At 50.8% G+C, this 18,750-nt stretch overlaps 5 protein-coding genes across 5 annotated transcripts; 2 read left to right on the forward strand and 3 right to left on the reverse strand.

The window, feature by feature from the left end:
- Positions 1-1,234: 1,234 nt before the first annotated feature.
- PMZ80_009146 (uncharacterized protein) lies at positions 1,235-4,277 on the reverse strand (the record flags this gene model as incomplete). Its single annotated transcript, XM_064877542.1, has 5 exons — positions 1,235-1,729; positions 1,782-2,129; positions 2,173-3,210; positions 3,258-3,656; positions 3,702-4,277. The coding sequence occupies 5 exons, from the start codon at positions 4,275-4,277 to the stop codon at positions 1,235-1,237; spliced, it is 2,856 nt and encodes a 951-aa protein (XP_064727044.1).
- A 1,752-nt stretch (positions 4,278-6,029) lies between these two features.
- Positions 6,030-8,145, forward strand: PMZ80_009147 (uncharacterized protein; the record flags this gene model as incomplete). Its single annotated transcript, XM_064877543.1, has 5 exons — positions 6,030-6,193; positions 6,242-6,508; positions 6,560-6,773; positions 6,825-7,249; positions 7,308-8,145. 5 exons carry the CDS (start codon positions 6,030-6,032, stop codon positions 8,143-8,145), a joined length of 1,908 nt encoding a protein of 635 aa, XP_064727045.1.
- Positions 8,146-8,971: 826 nt separating this feature from the next.
- PMZ80_009148 (uncharacterized protein) lies at positions 8,972-11,297 on the reverse strand (the record flags this gene model as incomplete). Its single annotated transcript, XM_064877544.1, has 3 exons — positions 8,972-10,603; positions 10,651-11,237; positions 11,288-11,297. 3 exons carry the CDS (start codon positions 11,295-11,297, stop codon positions 8,972-8,974), a joined length of 2,229 nt encoding a protein of 742 aa, XP_064727046.1.
- A 623-nt stretch (positions 11,298-11,920) lies between these two features.
- On the reverse strand, positions 11,921-13,153 carry PMZ80_009149 (uncharacterized protein; the record flags this gene model as incomplete). Its single annotated transcript, XM_064877545.1, has 1 exon — positions 11,921-13,153. The coding sequence occupies one exon, from the start codon at positions 13,151-13,153 to the stop codon at positions 11,921-11,923; it is 1,233 nt and encodes a 410-aa protein (XP_064727047.1).
- Positions 13,154-16,030: 2,877 nt separating this feature from the next.
- Positions 16,031-17,744, forward strand: PGI1 (glucose-6-phosphate isomerase; the record flags this gene model as incomplete). The annotated part of the gene is made up of 2 exons (XM_064877546.1): positions 16,031-16,536; positions 16,583-17,744. 2 exons carry the CDS (start codon positions 16,031-16,033, stop codon positions 17,742-17,744), a joined length of 1,668 nt encoding a protein of 555 aa, XP_064727048.1.
- Between the last annotated feature and the right edge of the window lie 1,006 nt (positions 17,745-18,750).

Raw genomic sequence — 18,750 nt, forward strand, 5'->3', positions numbered from 1 at the left:
ATTGTGAATGCTAGAGCAGACAGTTGTCGTCGAGTCTTTATTGGTGGTAGCTAGATTGTGTTCTTGGACGCTACACAGGTATACGTTAGTCAATTGCATGGCTTTTGCAGGGAAGTGCGTACGCTTCGGCGTCTGTATCAGGTACACACCTTGTTTCGTCCTCAAATCTGCGAGCGCAGAGATGATGCTCTGTCGATCGTGAGCCAAGTCTTTCGCGTAGGATTGGATGGCACAAGGATGAGATCGAGACATCAAGACGGGCGTTGAAGAAGGGCACTACTTATAGTACATTCCCTGAGTGATCCTGCTCATGATTTTCTGAGCGAAAATATGCTCAACCAATATACCTTGGACACCAATCCCTCTCTACACCTGAAAAAGGTCAAGCTGATGCTCAGTCCTGTTGTGGTCGACAATGGATGTATCAAGTGGTGTGCGTTCATGGCGTCGGACTCACGCACGTTGCGACAAGGGTACGTCCGGTTGGAGCGAGAAAGGTCACTCGTGAGTGCAATGGTAGAGTTCAATGCTCAACGAGGAGTTGAGCTGGGCAGGTGAGAGTCTGGCGCGGCTTGCCATTGGCTCCGCTGGCCCAAGTAGTGGGCGAAAGTCGAGTTGAATCATTGTTAGGCGCAACCTGAGCCCATTGACATGCGCAGCTCGCCTGAGTCAGACCGTGACCCCGATTATACAGAACTTCGAAGCTTTCGTGGTGTGACCATGCGATCTCATCGATACTGCCGCTGGTTGCGAGAGGGCCACACAAGCAAAATGCCGAAGCAAGTTACTGAGGCTCCGCCCGGACAAGCAAACTTGCCGCTTTTTTGTGCTTATGCTTCGTTAGGCGCAACGAGCCTAAAGTGCAGACCTAAGATGATAACTTGGGCGCTGGTAGGGGTATCGATTAGGCCTATGAGCCCCCGGAAGCTACGGTGGCGCCTTGCAACATCAAGCGGCAACTTTGGTCGTCCGGGCGGAGTGAGGTTACTGTAGAGAAGGTCTGCCAAGAAACTAGGGTTGCGTACAAGTACACCTGCAGCAGAGACGCGCCTTCTCACAATCGTGTCCGTAATACTACATCGTCCTTGCCATAACGCGTGATACTCGTGCAGAGGTCTGCCCGTGCCTCTGCGTCTAATTCGACCTGATTCCAAGACGCTTTGAACGAGCTTTGCACGAAGATCGAAATCCGGAACGCTAAATAGAACATTAGAGACGCAATCAACATTTGCCCTCATGCACCGCACATTGGCTCTATGTCGAGACGGATCTCGACTGGCCTGGTCATTCCACCCGATCTACCAACCTTCATCAACATGCCAGACTGCAACTTCTGGTCTATCCAGAAAATACTTGCCTCGTCTGCGTTAGGCATTGCAACTAGTAACTCTGGCTTCATGCTTTTGGCCCGCTTCAGACTCTTGAAGCGTTGAATATCTTGTCCTCGTCCGAATAGGTCCGAGACCCAGAAAACATCATTGTTGTGGTTTACCAGAACCAGATTCGACTTCTTTGTGTGCGGATCAACATGCACACCGGCAGAATGAACACGGGTGCCTATCATGTCTCTTGAAGTTCGTAACGGTATGGCATGGGCTTGCTGTGAACTCATGGACAAGATGACAGGGACACCTTTTTCTGTAAATGTGCTCAGGAAACCTGTTGGAATACCTCGTACTGAAGGACCAGCCACTGCCAAAGTCGTCAAGCCGTGGTCATCAATATTACCCTGCGGGAGTCAGTCAAATTTCTGATTGCTTTGGAAACGGGTTTCGACATACGCAAGGAGCATTGCTATGCACGACGGAGTGTTTCGCGGTGTCCATGCACCATGACCAGTATGTGAGTACCTTCTCGGGACCCATTCTGGTCGACGCCATAAACGATTGACTATCATGAGCAAATGCCACCAGATGACCTCCTGGAATCGTCTTGGTGCCTTCCATCTTTGGAAGCTTGTGGTCGATCTTTTTCCGCTCATGAAGGTCAAATATCCTGACAACGTGAGCATACTTGATGGCCAGGTATTTGTCGTCTTTCGACATCTCCATGGCTTTTGGGCAGCTACCGAGATTGACCTTAAAACCGGGCTCAAGGTCCCCAAGGTTGTACACACTGAGAGTATAGGCCTTGTCTTGTCAGCAACACTCGACCGGGCAGATCTGTACTCACCTCGTTATGGCGCGCAACAACTGCATACCTCCTTGAACCACCCGCACCAAGGACAATATCGCCTGCATTGATCGGTTGCACTTTGGAATCATCTGGGTTGCTGACGTCGAAGCATGTGCCGCCATATCTCGTCCAAGCTATCATATACTTGCCTGACGCGAAGAAACGGACTGTGGGCGTAGCAAAGCTGCTCTTCTTTGAACCTTTGAAGAGGCCATTCCACTTTTTCTGACTAGGAAGTCTTCCTCCTGATCGCGTTGTGGCTGGCATCGAGCCATTCTCAGAAAAGAGAGACATGTTGTCTTCTTGAATGGAAGTCACTGGACCTACAGCCACTTCGGGATAACTCTTCTCAAAATCATCAGGTGATGTTATGCGAGGTCGCTCGGTTATAATCACTGGTTCCGGGAACGACTCATCAGCCTTATGCTCATAAATGGAGCTTGCAAGACGTGGTTGCAACGAGCTAGCGACGTTAGATCGGGGTCCAGAGGACGTCGTTGCTGTCGTTATGCTTTCATTCCGAGTGAGATCTGGCGAGGACAAGGGTGATTGAGGGTGTTCAGACGGAGTTCCGTCGAGCTCCGGTATTGCTTCAGCTTCATACGTATCCTCAAACCCATCGTACGACGCTGGATCCTCCTCGACTTGTGTTTCCATCCTGATTGTCGGCAACCCGTTCCGGTCAGAAGCTCGGGTCACGGGCATTGGTGGCCGTGAGTACCGTCGATGAATGTTGGGTTGGCTCACTGATCTAGGCTTTACCTCTAGGTGTTGGTGACCCACGCCTTCATCAAGACTGTGAGATGACATGAGGCGAGGGCGGAGCGGCATTATCTGAGGCATCGACTGTGCCTCGTCCTCAGGACATTCTGCAAGAGCTCGCGGGGCTGCGTTCATCGAAGTCGACCACCTCCTCAGCCGCAGTCCATAGCCGCTGTAAATGTGGTCAAAGATGTCATGGGAAATATTCAGTATCGCAGAGTCGGTAAATGCTGCCGAAACGGCAGAACGAAGCAGGCTGTTCTGAGCTGAGCGCTTCGAAACGTCAGTCATGGGACCAAGCTTTGCGAGCTTCCACTTACAGCATCCGAGATTAGCTGGAGCGCTCTAGGGTCGAATTTGCAGGAACAAGCATCCGAGACACACTGCTGCCGCAGTCCTGGTCGAAACATGACATATGCTTGAGTCTGCAAACTATCCGGGCCGGAGGAGCTACGCATGTTCCGAACCGCGAACTGCTCTTGGATAGCAAAGCGGACTTCAAGGGCTAGCCGGATGGCGTCGTCGTCACTGGGGACATAGAAGACTCTCGCAAGATGCTGCTGCTCCGTTAGGCCCGCACATGCTTGGACGAGCAGAGCGTCTGTGTCCCAGTAAAGCTGGCAAAGATCTAGCATTGGCACAATGCGCTCGGCTGAAGTAACGTTGGTATCTGTCGCTCTTCTGACCATCTCTTGGATGTTGGTCTGCCGTTGCGCTTTCTGAAGGACTGTTAGTGGATGCCACAATCGAATCAGACAACTTACGCTCTCCCACAACATCTTCCACCTGGTCTTGCTTTGATCCGTTCCTTGGCCTAAAGGCGTAGCAGAACCATAGTGCGCAACCAGCAGGTTCGCCAGGGTCTGGATAAGCCATAACGACTCATCTTTCACCGGAGCATTACTCAACAGCTTTCCAGCATGCCTGCATAATACAGTCCTCAGTTCTGGTCTGCAATCCCATGCACAAGTTCGGAGTGTTGCGACAGCCGAACAAAAAGCATGTCCCAGAATCAGCTTCTGCGAAGCATCTCGCAGGACAGCCTGATCTCCGACGCAATCGTTAGCCAGTCCATTGAGAAAATGTGCAACCGCGGAGACCAGGTCTTCTTGCAGCAAGAGTGTGCTTTTTGAGTCGATTTTGCTAAGGAACCGGATCGCGTCGAATGACAGACTGAGCTCATGCGCATACTCCAAGAATCGGCGTGGTGTTTCTTCCGGATCATAACTCGACCTTATCGATCGAAGGGTTGAGTTGCCAATGGTATCTCGAAGCCCAGCCGTCAGATCTTGAAGGTCTGCTAACGCTGACCATGCGGATGCAAGTGTCTCGTGGGACATAGCATCTGGTATAGCTGGTTTATATGTTGCAATTCATACAACATCTCCTTGGGCAAGTAGAGATACCAAAAATTGAGATCTGCAATTCAGCTGCTGGTAGCGGCACGAGACAGACGTCTAAATCTTACTCGAGAGGCGAGCATGTCCGGTCAAAAAGGCGGCAGCAGACGCCAGCTTGAGCCCAGCCTTGTTCTTGCGATGCAACTAGTGTCCAATTTGTCCGACTACCTGACTGACACGCGAAATGGCCCTGACTATGAGAGACAAGCTGACTTGTCGATCTGGCCCGACTCTTGCTTCTGGGGCTCCTTTACTACGGCCCGCATTTGAATGCCATCGCTAAGAGGGAAACTGCACGAGGTGCGGTCGCAAGTGGCTGTCCAAGCTTGCCACGCCCGTCTTCATTGCTCTCTTGCATGTCATGTCCAAGCGTCATGATAAAGGTGGCTGCCGGACTCCACGTCTGCGATCATGTCACCAAGCACAATATGCTCGATCTCGCGATACATTCTCCCTGAGCCATGTTAGTACGATGTTCCAAGGCAACATATTGCTCTGCTTCTAGCACAGGTGCTCAGAATGTCCAAAGAAGAAGATATCCAGATTAGGAAATCGGTGTCGTTAGTCAACATGCTGCATATGCGCCTACGCCCTCGATCACAAGGATGATGCATCTACGCGAGCTTTGCTCCCGAACAATAATTTTGGACAACAATGATCAGCCTTCCACACTCGACTCACGATATACGTGTCAGATGGACGCAATACAGCCGACGACTGCTACAGTTTCATCTGTCAGCTTTGACAACTACAGAATGACGCCTGCTCGCTGCGAGCTTCCCAGTCAGGCTTGCAGGCTGACACGACTGTCAAATCCAGTGTCCTGTTTCCAGCCTTCTTGCAGGCCTGTTACAAGATTAAAATCGTGTAACCTCGAAGCTGAAATGTGTCGCGACTGACGTAGACTTGCGAGCTCGGAAGTCATGGTTTACGCCCTACTCGGGCCTAGGTCAGCTTGGTTGTTGAACCCTGCCCGAGCGCCCTTAGAGCAGCCAGGGAAAACATAGATCAAGCGAGCACAGGACTGAGAATGGTCCATATGTGAACAGGCTCGCAAGCACACTGATACGGATGAGATTCTACACCTCACTGTTGATCGGCAACTTGCAGCACGAACTGCGCGAATGATTGGCTCAGCTCAGCATGCATATCTTAGCGCTTGGGATGCACGCCACATGCCGGTATCCTGTAGAGGTCACCGCTGCTCTTTTAGGACACCTTCAATCTCTGGCACTCACTAGTCGCTCTTGTCGAATCGACGACCAGCGGCAACTGGCAGTACAATTGGCATTGGCCAGCTGAAATGCGGCCACAAAGTCTAGAAGCGGTCTTGCGGCTCAATGGTAGCCTTGCTAGGCATGTGTCTTGGGGTGCCATACGTTGGATCCTTGTATCGGGGGGTCCAAGACATGGAGTGATTAGCTGTTATGCTATATTTGCCACCATAGCCTTGTTCGACAAGAAAACACTACTATGTGTGGTGATGGCTTTGTCATGTTGAGGCTAGAGAGTTGAAGCTGGGGCTCCCCCACGATATGCATGGCTCGCGCAGCAGTCTCGGGACTTCAGCCAGTCCGAAAAAGAGCTGACGGACAACCTATCTTATTGCTCTTTCAAAAGTCCTGCGTGATCCCGTGCTAATGCTAGTTATCCTACTTTGCGTACCTCTAGCACAGCGACATTGCTCTCAAGATGCCACCAACAGCTTCCATCGACAATGACAAGATCAGTTTCAACTCGGCCGAGTATGATCTTATTGATGGCAGGACCTCCCCCGTCAGTGCCTTGGAAGATGGCACCTACAACTCACACCTTACGGTCATAGAGAAGTCACCATCCAGGAACACGGAACTGAGGTAAGGAAAGCCATGGATACACAAAACTCGAATGCTGAGGACTATCAGACGATCCCTGGATGAGCGCCATGTGAACATGATAGCATTCTCGACGACTGTCGGCATAGGCTGTTTTCTTCAGTCTGGCAAGATCATAGCTGCTATCGGTCCGGGAGGTGCTGTCATGGCTTACATATTGATGGGCGCTGTTATCTGGTCGGCCAATGCTGGCCTAGGAGAGATGACAAGCGTCTTCCCTGTCAAAGGGCCTGTTATCGACTTTTGCTCGAGATTTATCGACGAGAGCGTAGGTTTTGCGGTGGGATGGATGGCATGGTGAGCTGGATCGACTCAATGGCATTACCAGTGTTAATCCACATTATCCAGGTTTGCGTACGCCATCTTGACAGCCACCGAAGTCAGCGTTCTTTCCCAGACGTTTCAGTTTGAATTCAATTCCGACTATCTGCGGAAATACAACTATCCCGAGATACCATTGAGATGGGAATTTGGCCTCGACATCAGTCCTGCTGTCTGGGCAGCCTTTGCTTTATTCTTAATGCTGCTCATCAATGTCTTTCCGGTCCGCATCTATGGCGAGGTGGGATGTTCCTTCATACATGCATAAACGAGCCAAGCTGACATAAAACAGGTTGAATACTTCTTCGGCTGCATCAAGCTCATCATGATGGTCGTCATGATCATGTACAACGTCATTATCAGCGGCGTCAACGCGAGCAATGGTCTCTATCCGCGGTTCTTTACATATCAGAAACCATATTCATTCTTCAGCAGCGAAATGAATATCAATAACCACCAGTTCTATGGCAATACAGCCAGACTTCTCGGTATCTGGTCAGCCATGAACACTATTTTCTTCTCGCTCCAAGGTATGTTCTCAGTGTCAGTCACCGCTGCAGAAAACCGTCGGCTTGAGAGTGAGGAATCGATCAAAATTGCAACAAGAAAAATTGCCCTGCGAGCAATCACACTATATGCTTTCCTCGTGTTCGCTGTCGGTCTGAATGTGCCGATGGACGATGAAGAGATCCAGGACAGCGCCGTAAATACTATTAGGTAAGAATTCCTAGCTCTACCTGAGCAACAATCGAGCATACAGCTAATACCACGACAGACAAGGCAACCACTCTCCCTTCATTGTCTCCTGCATCCGCGCTGGCACCACTGGCCTACCGCATCTACTGAACGCATTCTGGATCTTCAGCGCCTTCTCTTGTGGTGTAAACGGCCTGTATACCGCGTCTCGCCTGCTCCACGCCCTGGCCTCAATTCGCAATGCTTGGCCAACTGGTCTTTACTGGCTTCGGAATCGTCTCGAGCGCACGACCAGCAAGGGTGTACCGCTCGCCGCAGTCTTCACTTCCTGGCTTTTCGGCTTCCTGGGCTTCCTCGGCGCTCAACCAGAACCCGCGAAAGTCCTCGGCCGTCTCGCGAACTTGAGTTCGGCATTCATGATGATAGTGTACATGTTCATTGGTATCAGTTTCCTCTTCTTCAAGAGTTGTACGGTTGAAGCAGAACCCAACGATCCCGTTACCATGGAGTCAGACAACGGCCCGCTACTCAACCGCGCCGCAGCGAACTACCCATACAGATCGCACCTGCAATGGTTCCGATCAGCCTTCGCAGCATTCGCATGCTTCCTATTCCTCTTATTCAATGGCTGGCGGTCAATCCTGTCCCCTTTCACTGCAGCAGATTTCGTTGCGTCTTACATCGCCATACCTATCTTCGGGTTGCTGGTAGTACTTTACCATGTCAAGGACGAGCGGACGTGGAATCCATTCCGGTGGACGAGGCGTGCGACTATGAATGTTTCGGGACCGATGGAGACTGAACAAAATGATCCACTGAAACGTCGTGGTCGACTGCATAGGAAGAATCTGAAGAGATTCTGGGCTCGCGAAAATATTGCAGTGTTTCGAGAGTTCATCTGGGTTTGGATGAAGTGAGGTATTCAGCACAGATTCAGTTTATGGTACTGTCATCGCTCGGCTGGTAGGGCATCGCACTCCATGCGGCATTTGGCGGATCCGGCGCGTTAATCCATGATATGTAAATACGATGGGGAGGTTTCTGCCTACTACACAAATTTATACCAATTGTTCGAGGTATGTCTCGTTTCACTCTGTTACTCTCAATAACAATGCGTGGGATGTTGACAGTGCTATATGTGAATAATAAAACTGCTCTCGTCCTGTCAATGCTTCCGAACCGATTGCCGTTGCCGTCATCGCTCCCAACCCATGACCACGACCCGCGCGCTCGTAGTCGTACAAGTACTTCCTCGTCCTGGATCAATAAAATTGTGCTTTCCTCCTAGATGGTAGCGAGCACCTTCCGCAGTGCGCCGATCGTACCTTCGCCGTCCAGGCGCGCATACCGCCTTCCCGCCATAGGTCATCCGTAAGGTCGCGCTTTCCATTCATCTTGTCATGGTCAGGTCGTGCCTTCCTTCTCTCACAGTCGCACCTTCCGGGTCCGGATCTGATCGTGCCTGCCTCCGCAGCAAGAATCGTTTGGGCTGGGAAGGCGTGACTGACGGCGAGAACATAGCAGCTGCGACGCGGGGAAGCCTGTTGGCGAGAGCATCAGTGGGAGCCAGCGGGAGGGGAAAATGAAATAATGGTTTTCGAGACTGAGAGTCGATGTGGAAGCTTGACGCTATTTGGCTTTGAACAAAGCTGTAAAACACATGCCCCGTCGCGGTCCTGGGGCGATCTCCTCCCATGACAATGCTACAGTACCAGCTCGTGACCTTCGCAAGTGCTAATGTAATTAAGCGCCCAAACCACGTCTACCACTCTCGCTAAAGAACACAACCATCCTCCACAACTTCCTCACCAGCGCATCCGCCTCCTCCTCGTCAAGGGCACCCTCTAGCTCCTTCGCTAGATCAGCGGGTTTCTTTTTCTCAGATAGGGCGTTGATAACGACGTCAACAAGCATTTGCTCCTGGACACCGAGGTATTCGACTACCTTCTTCTCCACAAATGGTCGCAAACGATCTTCGATGATGTTGTTATCAAGGTATGACCACTGAACGTCCCAGGCCCACAATGCATTCTTGTCAGTCGGTATCTCCGAGGCAAGAGACTGAGCGGCCTGGGCACGTTCTTCATCTGTCATGTCTTGTGCTTGTGCTTTTGCGTTTTCGAGTTGAGATGCAGGGATGGGTATTAGTTTCCTGCGGTCTTGGACGGTGGTGTCTTCTTCGTCTTCGAGAAGACCTTCTACATCTGTTACTGGACGCTTGTCTCTTGCTTGTGCTTCTTGTCTGCCTTGGGCTGCTTTCTGTGCTGCTGCGCCGAGAGAGAGCTTGAAGCGGGCTGGTTCGCGACGTGCCGATTCCGTTGGTGTGGCGGCCTCGTCTGTATGCGGGTGTGAGATGAGATCGTCTTGTCGGCTGAGGAAGTCATCTGCCATTTGCCCTGCTCGTTCACGCTGCGAGCTATCTCGTGCTCGCTCGCGATCCTCAGCTGCTCTGTCTGCATCATCGATCGCTATTTCTCGTTGACGGAAAGCTGCGCGATTGCGAATCCACATGCTTCTGTCCCTGTAGTATTCTTCCTCTCTTCGATTTGACTCGGCATCGTCGTCCCACTCCTTTAGTTGTTTTGCCATTGCTTCTTTTGCTGCTTCGTGACGAGAGGCTTCGTCTTGATCTCGTTCCTTTTCTCTTTCTACGGCAGCTGTCCGTGAGCGTTCTCGGTTGAGCCACCTGCGTTCCTGGTCCAGGTAGTCCTTCTCTTCTTCTGACTTCTTCTTGTCTTGCCTCCGTCTCTCGAGCGCTTCATCGCTAGCATCGGTATCTTCATCTTCAAAGGCCGATGATGCGCTAATACCAGTGCCGTTGACGAAGGTGACGCCTTTCTGGTAGTCCTTGGCGAAGCCGGTTTGTCCTTTGGGACCAGTGGGAGCACTACCTCTTGGACCACTCGGTATGCCATTGGCGCCTCCGGGCCCACTGGGAGCAGATATCGGAGGAGATCCCAATCTGCTTCTGCTACCGTTCATCATGCGACTCCTCTCTTGCTGTTCAATCTCTTCCTCCCGCTTTAGTCGTTCCAGATCTCGTCTGTTGGATCGGTCTCTGAAGGCAGTGATTTCTTTCGCGACAGTTTCTCGCATCTCGGCAGGAATATCAGACAGCTCGTCGTCAACATTTAGCTGTATCGTAACTACGTCACCATCTGTTTTTTGCCCATCTCCCATTGTGGTATCTCCATCGCGATCAATGCCCGACAACTGATCCTTCGGTCTCGATTTAGGGTTCTCGAGGTCTGCAAGCACTGCTCGGAGGGCATCTTGTGCTTGGTCCAGCAGCATCTGTTTGTGGTTTGTGTCGACTCCGCCTTGAGATTCCTCGTATTGCTCAATATACATGTTAGAATTCTCGTCAGCTACAACCTGGAACAAGTCAGTAAGCGTGATCAATGTAACGGTCACACACATACCAGTAGACGCGACTTCTCAATCTTTACGTCCTCTTCGTCCTCTTCTTTCTTCACCTCAGAAGGCGCAGGCTGCTTGACAGGAATTTCGACATCCTTGAGTACTTCGATCGCGGTGGCCAGGCTCTCGGGATCCTCATACTCAGCGAAGCCAAACTTGCAAGGTTTGTCGTCGGCGTCTGTGGCTCTGAACCACCTTCTGAGGTTGCCGGCGGCTCGTAAAATGCGCTCGATGCCTTCATCTCCACCCGCACCCTCTGTAATGCCTCCAATGAACAAAGTCTTGATGATCTCTTCTTTACTCTGAGGCTGAATAGGCTGTGGCCGCTCTCTTTCTCCTCTGTAATCTCCTCCCATGCCTGAGCCTATGCCAGCCCTTCTTCCACCTCTGTCTCGGTCATCGCGCCCGCCTGGTCCATCTGCTTTCGGCCCTGCGCCGAGTCGGATGACGGGAGCCGCGAAGTTGATATTGGGCATGTTCGCCGGCGGTTGGAAGTTCGGAGGGTATCCAGGTCTGCCTTGTTGGTTACTGTCCATCTGCTGCATGCCGGGCGCCGCACCTGTGCCTGGAGCTGCCATGCCTGGAGGTGCTGTAGAAGTCGTTAGTAGGAACTTTGGCTACGTCGAAGATCGTGCATACCTCCTGACATAGCACCTGGTCCAACTCCATATTGGCTATATTGTCCTAAGCGCAAATGTTAGTAGAAGCAGTACAGAAGACTCGACTGTCGCAAACCTGGATAGTTATACATCTTGTGCCGCGAAACACAGTATATGTGTAAGGTTCGTACCGTCAGGCGACTAGTTGGTGGCGGGTCACGATAACAGAGTCGACCAGCGACAAAGGTAAATGTAGAGTGGGCAGAGTATCTTTCAAGTGCTGCCAGCAAAAGTGAACTGATCGGCACCTGCAAAGACTACGGCGGACCATGAGTGAAACTTAGGCAAACTTGCAGGATAGTACGATAGACTTTCTTACTTCTGTAGCAAGCAAATGGGCTTGACGTGCCAGTGGTCAGACAGGGTCTTATATGATTCCTGACCATGGCCGAATGCCACAAGATTTGATCTGATCATTGAACGAACAACAGCCCACAAGTTGGCGATGTAGAAATCGTGCACTAGTGCACAGACATGTTAGACAGCAAGTGCCTGTCAAAATCATATATGGATAGTCCGCTGTGGGTATCTCAATCGGACCTGCATCTCCCATCAAATATCGAACTCCTAATTACTATAGGACCAAGATCGTTGCTCATGACAAACTTCTGCATCAAACATAGTAGGATCCTCTCGTGTCTCTCGGACCCGGTGCCATACAAGCATTTTCCAGAGCATAATCCAGGTATCTTCCAAGCAGATCAGTCGTTCGCACATCTCCCTGTCCCCCAAAACTGAAATGTACAGCTAACGCGTGGCTGTCCACTGCGACGCTCTTTCCCATTTTCTTAGGCAGCGACACTGTGAGCCATTCTTCATCGACCGTATCCATCGGTAGGTGCGATAGTATTTCCGTCGCATTGATCGCAATAAAATTGATGCTTAATCTCTGGTAGTCTGATATCCACGCCTTCGCTTTTGGCGAGAACTGATACAAGTCCAGCTGGTCTTCGTATAGGTTCTCGAGGAACGAGTAATGTTGTTGCGCCGCGATGGCCCACGACTGTACGCTGTTTCCCCACGTGCTGTATTCTGCATCGGAAATCGGCGTTCGTTTGAGCTGCTGCACCTGATTATCTATGTTTGTCGACAGACGAAGCCAGCGATGTCGCATTGACGGCGGCTCTTGTTCGAACGAGAAGAAGTAATCATTTGGTCCAGTCCAGTGCGGGTATTGCGTGTATCGCCAAGGTGTCCTCTTTGCTGTGTCAGGATGCTTTAGTTTCTCCCTATCAGGTGCAAGTCCTGGTGAGACATCCTCGGGATCGATCAGCTCTGGTAGATAGGGATGTGTAGCACCCATATGGTAATGTACCCAACCCATTAGTGGGGAATTGATCATGTTTGCTGAAACTACCAGGTACTCCGGATGCGCCACCTTCGTTGACACGATCCGGGCAATGGCATCATCTGCCATGAAAACCACATCGTCGTCAACCTTCAGGTAGATCGCGCCTTCCTCCAGTGTTGACCATGCTAAGCCGTATCCAACAAAGCCATGTTCTTTAATCTCCACCAGCTTATAGGCTGAGTGGTTTTCAATCAGTTCGTGCAGGTAGTCGACATCCTCCTTGGTGTCCGTATTCCTTACCCAATGCACCTCATCGAGCCAACCGCCATTACTTGCTAGGTTGCGTTCTAAATAGCAGTTCAAGATCCTGACTCGATCTTTTCTGCCAAAAAACACCAATCCAATGACTTTGAGATCCTTTGGTTTGATTGGTGTCCCGGAAATGCCTTGGTTATGCAGACTGACACCTAATTGCGATATGGGTAATGGGTCTGTGACTTCTCCTGATGGAGGTGGACGTCCGAATGAGAAGAACAGAAAGACGATGATACTCATAATCGATGTGAGTAAGACTAGCTGCCATCGCCGCTGCAGTCGTGTCGGGTCAAGCAAGCCTCCCATTTTCGTGTTGCGCTCGGCTGTCTGTCAAGACTGGAGAGAGACAACGCACTGTACGCATACCAGAATCAACCCGATGTCAAGGACAACGCGAACGCCTGATCGTCATAGTAGAATAGTTCGAGCCGGCGACGCAGTGCAATCGACACTCTTCACTCAGCGCAAAGAACATAGTGAAATTCAAGAATCCTCAACGTTCACTTACAACACAGTACTCTGCAGAGATCTCCAGGCACCTTTGCTGTTGTGGCCATCGGCTAAAATCGAGTGTTTGCCAACCGGCAGGTCCAGGCACTGCTGCAATCATGGCTAGAGTGTTAGTGAAAGACGCCGCTTTGATTGGATTCAGTGCGAGACCGCGCCGCCGGACGAATGAAGGACAGAGAATTTAGTGAATGGAGCGTCATTTCTGTAGCCCCTGTCTCTTGGCGCTGGTTTCACCAATCGGCTCTATGTTATCCCTGGTTTGCGAGCTTGGCATGCAGCAGTTTGCTATCCCTTCCGGTCAGTTCGTCGCCTCTCAATTTTTGTCACGCGTGCAGGAGTGCTTCCTGTGACAATATGTGAAGGTATTTCGAACCGATTCAATGTCCCGCATCCCATGATAGACAGTTCTTTCATGAAGGTGCAGCATATTTGACAATACGGTGCGTGGACTCTGGGCAGCCCACCGCGGCTCCTGCAACATTCTTCGCGTTATTTATTAAACCAGACAGGTATGCATAGAGCATAGAGACCAATATCACCAAACCACCAGCCTTGTTATCTCAGCGTTGTTGGGAGCACACCCAGAGCAGGAAGAGAGATCTTGCGTGCGATGATAACGTCGCACAGCGAGATCGCAACATGTGTTTAGTTTTCATATCTCTGCGAAGATTCTGCGCCCTACCGATGGACCAGCCATGACCCTTTCCTCCTAGAGGACATGTACAACTACAGCGATCTATTTTGCGTCTCCAGCTACGGTAAGGATAATTTGTGAGATACTCCTATGCTTGCAACCATGTCCACGATATCGCATCGACCACATGTTTCGTTGAAGCATACGGAAAGCTGCATAACGGGAAGATCTGAGGCAGTACACAGATTGCAAATCTTTGTATGCACTGAAATTGTTTGGTATCACGCTGAAGCTTTGAAACACGGCTTCCAGAATGCATCAGCCCGGTCTTTCAGGATACAAGCAAAGGGGCGTTGTTCTTCGGAGACACTCAAGCTGATGGCTACTTATTGTCGGCTGATTCCTACACAGGGGAACTCATCTTCGCACAGCTTTCTACACTCGTTCGACACGCTACGCTCGTTCTATCTACAAGCATATTCTCACCTACAAGCGTGCTAGGGCACCAATTCTGAATGACCATGCGCTCAGATATGCTACAAGCATCGCTAGCCATCCTACTGGCCACCACCGTCTCTGCCCTACATATTGGTCAACCACTTGCTCGGGCGCCGCAGGATAACTGCTCTCCTGACATGTGTAGGTTAACCACTACGGGCAGGATTTTTTGACTTTTTTGCTAATACTGACTAGACTGCACATCACCCCCAGAGACCTATCCACCAGGAGAAACCACGTACACGACGCTAAGTGTCACATCGACCACCACAACGAGCACGACTACAGTTTTTCCTTCCAGTGTCCCAATTGTCTCCATCACAACAAGCACTTGTTCACCTAATGCTACACCACCTGGCGAATCCATATATCCCACATCGGGAGTTGATACTACAGTGACAATCAGCACTGCCACTACCGTTATTTCCACGCCCAGTCCGACCCCTACCAGCAGTGATCTTACATTCACGACGAGCTGCACTCATTGGCCTGTGCCTCAACTGCCGCCTCCGGGGTCCACCAGCTGGACACCTTCTCCGACAGTTACTGGAACATCTTGCAGCACATTCTTAGTCGGTACAGGCACTCCCAACGCTCCCGGTACGCCAGCAACAAATCCACCGCCAGGCACTGTAACGCCTACGACTGCCAACACTCCCACTCCGGTAACCACTACGACCCTCAACACACCAATCACGACTCCTGTGACAACCACCTCTGCGCCGAACTACCCTGCTGACTCGAGCACGAGTACCATCGTCAGCACAAGCACAAGCACAAGCACCAGCGAGGAATCTAACCCTAGCAATGCTGCATTCACAGGTGCGGCTGCCAAAAGCACTGCAGTCTCTACGCTGATTGCCCTGGTTGCCTACGGTGCATTGCAAGCAGTGCTTCTATAGGTAGACTGGTCGAATATACGCAGGCGGCATCGGCAAGCAACGTGCCCCTGCATCGGTCATGGTAGAGATGTGTAAAGCACTTTGGCTCAACTGAGGCGCATCAACTTCTCTTAATTAGGCAGATTATGTTCTGCTATGTTGTCAATGTACATGGAGCTCCAGGTGGGCTTTCTAGTTTCATTCCTTTCTCTTTCGTCTCGACTTCTGTTTGTGGTGCAACTGCCGCTGAGTCAGCCTCGTGCTGATGAGTGAGCCTCCTTATTGGCGCTCTTAAGTTAGCATGTGGTAGCGGGGCGGCACCACGATTGGAGGTCTCCAGAAATTATTGGGATGACGCAAATTGAAGCAGTTGCGATTCTCGAGCCCCTCTATAAACAGAAAATACCTGAGTTGCAACTGACAGTGTTAGCTTAACTATACAGAAGGAGCATTCACGACCTTCCCACATCTCATTCAACTTCAACAGAGTTTCGTCTTTTCTCCGAGTAGTAAGTCTTGTGTTTCTTACCTCTCAAAACGAAGCCTGACTAACCCACCAGAACAATTTCCATTTCTCCTACGAGTGCTGCAATCATGACGGACGCAACATTTAAGCAAGCAACCGACCTCAAGGCCTGGCAAGCCCTGGTCAACCACCACAATGAGGTTGGCCGAAACATCGTCCTCAAGGAGGCTTTCGACAATGATCCAGAAAGATTCAACAAGTACACAAGAACATTCAAGAACTCGGCAGATGGCAGAGAGATTCTGTTTGATTACTCCAAGAACTTCCTCGCTGACGACACCTTGAAGCTCCTGACGGATCTTGCAAGAGAGGCTGGTGTTGAGAAGCTGAGGGACCGAATGTTCAATGGTGACCACATCAACTTCACTGAAGACCGAGCTGTCTACCATGTTGCTCTTCGAAACGTCTCCAACCAAGAGATGAAGGTCAATGGCAAGAGTGTTGTTGAAGATACAAACTCTGTACTTGATCACATGAAAGAGTTCTCAGAACAAGTGCGAAGTGGAGAGTGGAAGGGTTACACTGGCAAGAAGATCAAGTCGGTCATCAACATTGGTATTGGTGGCTCAGATCTGTAAGTGCACATGTCGAGAGTGAGACAACAAGCTAATCATGATTAGTGGTCCAGTTATGGTCTCTGAATCATTGAAAGCCTACGGTGATCGCAGCCTACAGATGCACTTTGTCTCAAACATCGATGGCACAGATATTGCTGAGGCTTTGAAAGAGTCGGATCCGGAGACCACATTGTTCTTGATTGCCTCCAAGACCTTCACAACTGCTGAGACCGTGACCAACGCCACTACTGCTAAGCAGTGGTTCCTGAAGAGTGCGAAGCAGGAGGATGTTGCAAAGCACTTTGTTGCGCTGTCCACGAACAAGGACGAGGTCAGCAAATTCGGCATTGACCCCAAGAACATGTTCGGCTTCGAGAGCTGGGTCGGTGGCCGATACTCGGTATGGTCCGCCATCGGTCTCTCCGTTGCCATCTACATCGGCTTCGACAACTTCAAAGAGTTCCTTGCCGGTGCACATGCTATGGACCAGCACTTCCTGAAGACCCCTCTGGAGGACAATATTCCAGTCATTGCCGGTCTGCTAAGCGTGTGGTATTCCGATTTCTACGGCGCACAAACTCACCTCGTTGCACCATATGACCAATACATGAAGCGTTTCCCCGCTTATCTACAACAGTTGACCATGGAGTCAAATGGCAAGGCTGTCACTCGATCTGGTGATTATGTCAAATACACTACAGGCGCAGTCTTCTGGGGTGAGCCAGGCACAAACTCACAGCACTCTTTCTTCCAGCTGCTCCACCAAGGAACCAAGCTCATCCCAGCCGATTTCATCATGGCTGCCGAGACTCAAAACCCGGTCCAGGATGGTCTGCACCACCGAATGTTGGCTTCCAACTTCCTTGCTCAGACCGAGGCTCTGATGGTCGGCAAAACACCTGATGAAGTGAAGGCAGAGGGCGCACCAGAGGAGCTCATTCCGCACAAGACCTTCCTCGGCAACAGACCGACAACGTCGATTCTTGCAGAGAAGATCACACCAGGCACGCTGGGTGCTCTTATCGCCTACTACGAGCACATGGTCTTCGTAGAAGGCGCCATCTGGAACATAAACAGCTTCGACCAGTGGGGTGTTGAGCTCGGCAAGGCCCTTGCGAAGAAGGTTCAGAAGGACCTTGAGACAGAGGGTGCAGGAGGCTCCGGTCACGATGCCTCGACATCTGGTCTGATTGCTGCCTTCAAGGCCAAGGCTGGTCTGAAATAGAATGGAAGTCAGCATGATGGCGACCAGCCTATTCAGAGCAACATGGGCAACAATGGGACGTATATCAATGGCATCGGAAGATCATCATATGACTCCAGGTCGCGGTCTTAGTGGGACAGTTACGATCCATGTTGGTCGCTCTGTAATCCCACCACAGCAGCATGGATTCCTCAAGAGCGGCGAAGGACGTTCCTCTGTTATGAGGCACTATGATCATGATTGTGAGCAATAGATAGATAGCAGGCATAGTCAGTGTCAAGCAGGAGTTACGAAATTCATGAATATATTACACCTTGATTGCATCTCGTTGATCGTGCCTCATATTGCTTTGAAGGTAAGCTTTGCTGCTCTACACGAGACCAGGCTCTGGCGTAATACAACCCATGGCAGTTACGTACTTGAAGTCCTCTAGACATAACATGAGCTGACCGACCAGTTCATCTAATGTTGGTGACATCCAAGTACGTTGAGAAATGCAGTTGCTCAGAGGAAGAACGCTGCATCCGGGAGACACCTTAACAAGACTAGGGAACACTGTATACGGTCACACGGGCATCGTAGCCGTAGATAATACGTAAGCACATCGGATCCGAAGCACAACAGATCCAACTGACTAGAGGATCGTAGACCGCGAGCCTCCCCGACCCCCATACTAATATCCGGATCAGGAAATTGTATCCAGGACAGGAGAGGAGCGATATTTTCGTACTTGGCATTTCGGATCCGAAGATCCAGCTGTATTGTCTGTGTTTACTATGAACAATTCTTTTCCTTTGCGTTGTCTTTGCTCTCCGCCTTCCTTGCTCATGGTTATGGCGACATGCATCGTCACAGCTTGATCTCAGCGTAGTGGCATTCGATGTTGCTCTCAAGTTTCCAACAAGCATTATGTAGATGTTGACAGCTCCGAGCTGATTTCGACATCAGCGTTGAACAAGAAAGCCAACTGATCTGGGACCACCCAGATCGCAACGAAATACATCAGATCTGCGACGAACCTCAAGGA

The sequence above is a fragment of the Knufia obscura genome, assembly GCF_036327395.1.
Source record: "Knufia obscura strain CCFEE 5817 isolate CBS 148926 chromosome Unknown scaffold_12, whole genome shotgun sequence".
Lineage (NCBI taxonomy): Eukaryota > Fungi > Ascomycota > Eurotiomycetes > Chaetothyriales > Trichomeriaceae > Knufia > Knufia obscura.